This window comes from Perkinsus marinus (assembly GCF_000006405.1).
Source record: "Perkinsus marinus ATCC 50983 genomic scaffold scf_1104296935302, whole genome shotgun sequence".
NCBI lineage: Eukaryota > Perkinsozoa > Perkinsida > Perkinsidae > Perkinsus > Perkinsus marinus.
In genome coordinates this window covers 22,134-24,637 of record NW_003214508.1, presented here as the reverse complement: position 1 = coordinate 24,637, position 2,504 = coordinate 22,134, and the positions used below count along the sequence as shown (strand labels likewise).

General features: G+C 43.5%; 2 protein-coding genes across 2 annotated transcripts in view; both read right to left on the bottom strand.

Moving 5' to 3' along the window:
* Positions 1 to 3, bottom strand: part of Pmar_PMAR003281 (conserved hypothetical protein) — a 1,027-nt gene extending 1,024 nt beyond the window's left edge. Inside the window, exon 1 of the mRNA XM_002783987.1 lies at positions 1 to 3. This exon is cut by the window's left edge and continues 217 nt beyond it. The gene's annotated coding sequence lies outside the window, so the exon portion shown is untranslated.
* Positions 4 to 2,012: 2,009 nt separating this feature from the next.
* Pmar_PMAR003280 (hypothetical protein) lies at positions 2,013 to 2,375 on the bottom strand (the record flags this gene model as incomplete). Its single annotated transcript, XM_002783986.1, has 2 exons — positions 2,013 to 2,260; positions 2,333 to 2,375. 2 exons carry the CDS (start codon positions 2,373 to 2,375, stop codon positions 2,013 to 2,015), a joined length of 291 nt encoding a protein of 96 aa, XP_002784032.1.
* Positions 2,376 to 2,504: the final 129 nt, after the last annotated feature.

Sequence of the window (2,504 nt, the reverse complement as noted above, 5' to 3'; positions counted from 1 at the left end):
CAGCAGCAGCAGCAACAGCAACAGCAGCAGCAACAGTGTTGAGTCGATGCAAGCCTAGTCTACTAGTATTCCCCGAATGCTATTGATTCATGTACTATATAACTTCTGCATTCTAAACCTGACTGAAACCCAGAGGTGCCTGTTTACCTATAATCTGTTGTCGCCTCGGCCTCTCGGTAGCCCGTTATCTCTACTATTTCGGTTAGCAGGCACCACAGCAAGCCACAGCCTGCCATCAGAGTCTGCCTTCTACGATCAGTGCATCTACTCCTGGGCCCAGTAAAGCACCAGAAGAGAACACCTACTTGAAGGGCAGCCAGGGTGATGTATAGGACCATATGCTGGACCATCATTAATCGGATGTTAATACTGTACAAGGCAATGTAAGTGTGACACTCAAGAGTGTCACCAATATCTACACTAGGTTGTTTTATCGTTATCATATTATTTTTCGTCAACTATATACTATTAAATTATGTGGATTAATGAGTAGTTTATTTGTTTGAACATTCTTCATTGGAGTTTCACCCGTTTTACGTGAAGTGGCGTAAAACTCGGGGAAAAACGCGATATTCGCGTTGATATGCAGTAGTCGTAAAATATGTTTTTCACTAGTGTTTTTCATATCACTAGGATGAAACTCCATTATATAACGTAAGTGTGGGAAAATACTCACACACTTCACCACACGTGTTTTTTGTGAATATAAAAACTGTGTGAGTTTCTCACTGAGAAAACTCAGTGGAGTTCTTATTGGTTTCTGTATGCTCCTACATTCGTGAGAAAAATCTGCACCCGGCCAAGCAAAGCGAGTATATATTCCCACATTATATTATAATCGTTTGAAAACTTCATGTGATTACAGATGGGCTCCCACTCCTCAAATCAACGCTGGAATTCGCACGGGAGAACATAACAACAGCAAAACCATGATCTCGGCGACTTCTCGATACTCTCTTGCCTTAGCAGGAGTCTTGTCGTCATCGTACTGAACTCGCTGAGAACACACGAAAAAAATCTTCACCGATAGAACGTCATTAGGCACTTGAAAACAGAATGTCATTTTCATCATCAGTATCTGCCAAAGCCGCTTCTGCAGGGACTGTGAAGTGCTCCAGGGATGGTATGAGGCCAGCATCAGCGTTGGAATATATATCCTCTACCTATAGTGAGACCAGGGGTGTACATAAAACAGAAAGAATTTCCTCAGAATTTCCATATTGCCGCCAACACATTAATATGCATACTTCTCACATTGCCAACTATGTATGTTGCTATCCTACACATTTCCGCACTCTTCGGGCAACTACTCCCTACGTACTCTCCCTCGAACTGTCAAAACCATGTCCAGCTGACAGGCCAAGTAGCATAGCACAAGTACCATCATTATCCGATAAGGATAACGATACCACTCTTCACCCAATTCTTATGAGCTGTGGTTTCAGAGGATCCATATACAGTGTTGGAATATATGCAATCGCTTTCCTCAGCTGAGCCCAGAAGTTTCCAGAGCTAGTTATACAAGTTTACATACGAATTCGGGTAGAAGTGTAGAGAAACCAATGAGAATTTCCTCGAAACTTCCACAAATGTCAACTACACATGTAGTTGACTGCGTGCATATATCTCCATACCCGCAACAACCTAAGTAGCCAGCGTGCTGCTATATTGCTATCAGTGAGAAGAAAAGAACATGCAAAACTACAAAAAGATTGCTGCTACAACACCAGCACACAATGCGACGCCAATTCGAGCAGTAATATGAACAAAATATGTCCCCCAATACAACACTCCAAATTCACAGTAACAATTTTTTAAGTCTGGGCCTAGGAGGGCACTCTCCTCGTGAAGACGGCTTATTGCGTACATCCGGACCAAACACGGTGATCCGATGCTGCTGACCTTGCCGAGCTTCTAATGCTCCAACTCTCAGCTCGAAAGTGCACACTGACTTTGGCAGAAGTCGATACCTGACAGCGAAATCCGTCACGCGCCACGAAATTACACGAGTTTCACCTAGCATCATCGTGGTCCATAACAACCAGACTGTTCTGATTCTCCATCATCACTGTACCCGACAGACCAATCATGTACCGGTCCGTCGAGTCAATGACTTCCACCACTGCTCCCAGCCAAGACGCTTGCCGTAACTCCTTCACATTCAGCCGTCCATCAACAACACACGTCCTTTTGATATAGGCTGACCAGAGCTCCCTTAGGTCCGACGCTGCTGATAAACGCATTTGTCGCTCTTTCTCATCTGAAATCGAAGCAGCGATTAACCCTAGTTCTAGTGGACTCGCGCGAATTCCTTATTAATTCGCATATATACCGTTCATCAACTTAGCAGCAAAACCTGAGTTCCTATGCCCCATAGTCTCTACTACTACTACTACTACTACTACTACTACTACTACTACTACTACTACTACTACTACTACTACTACTACTACTACTACTACTACTACTACTACTACTACTACTACTACTACTACTACTCCTAC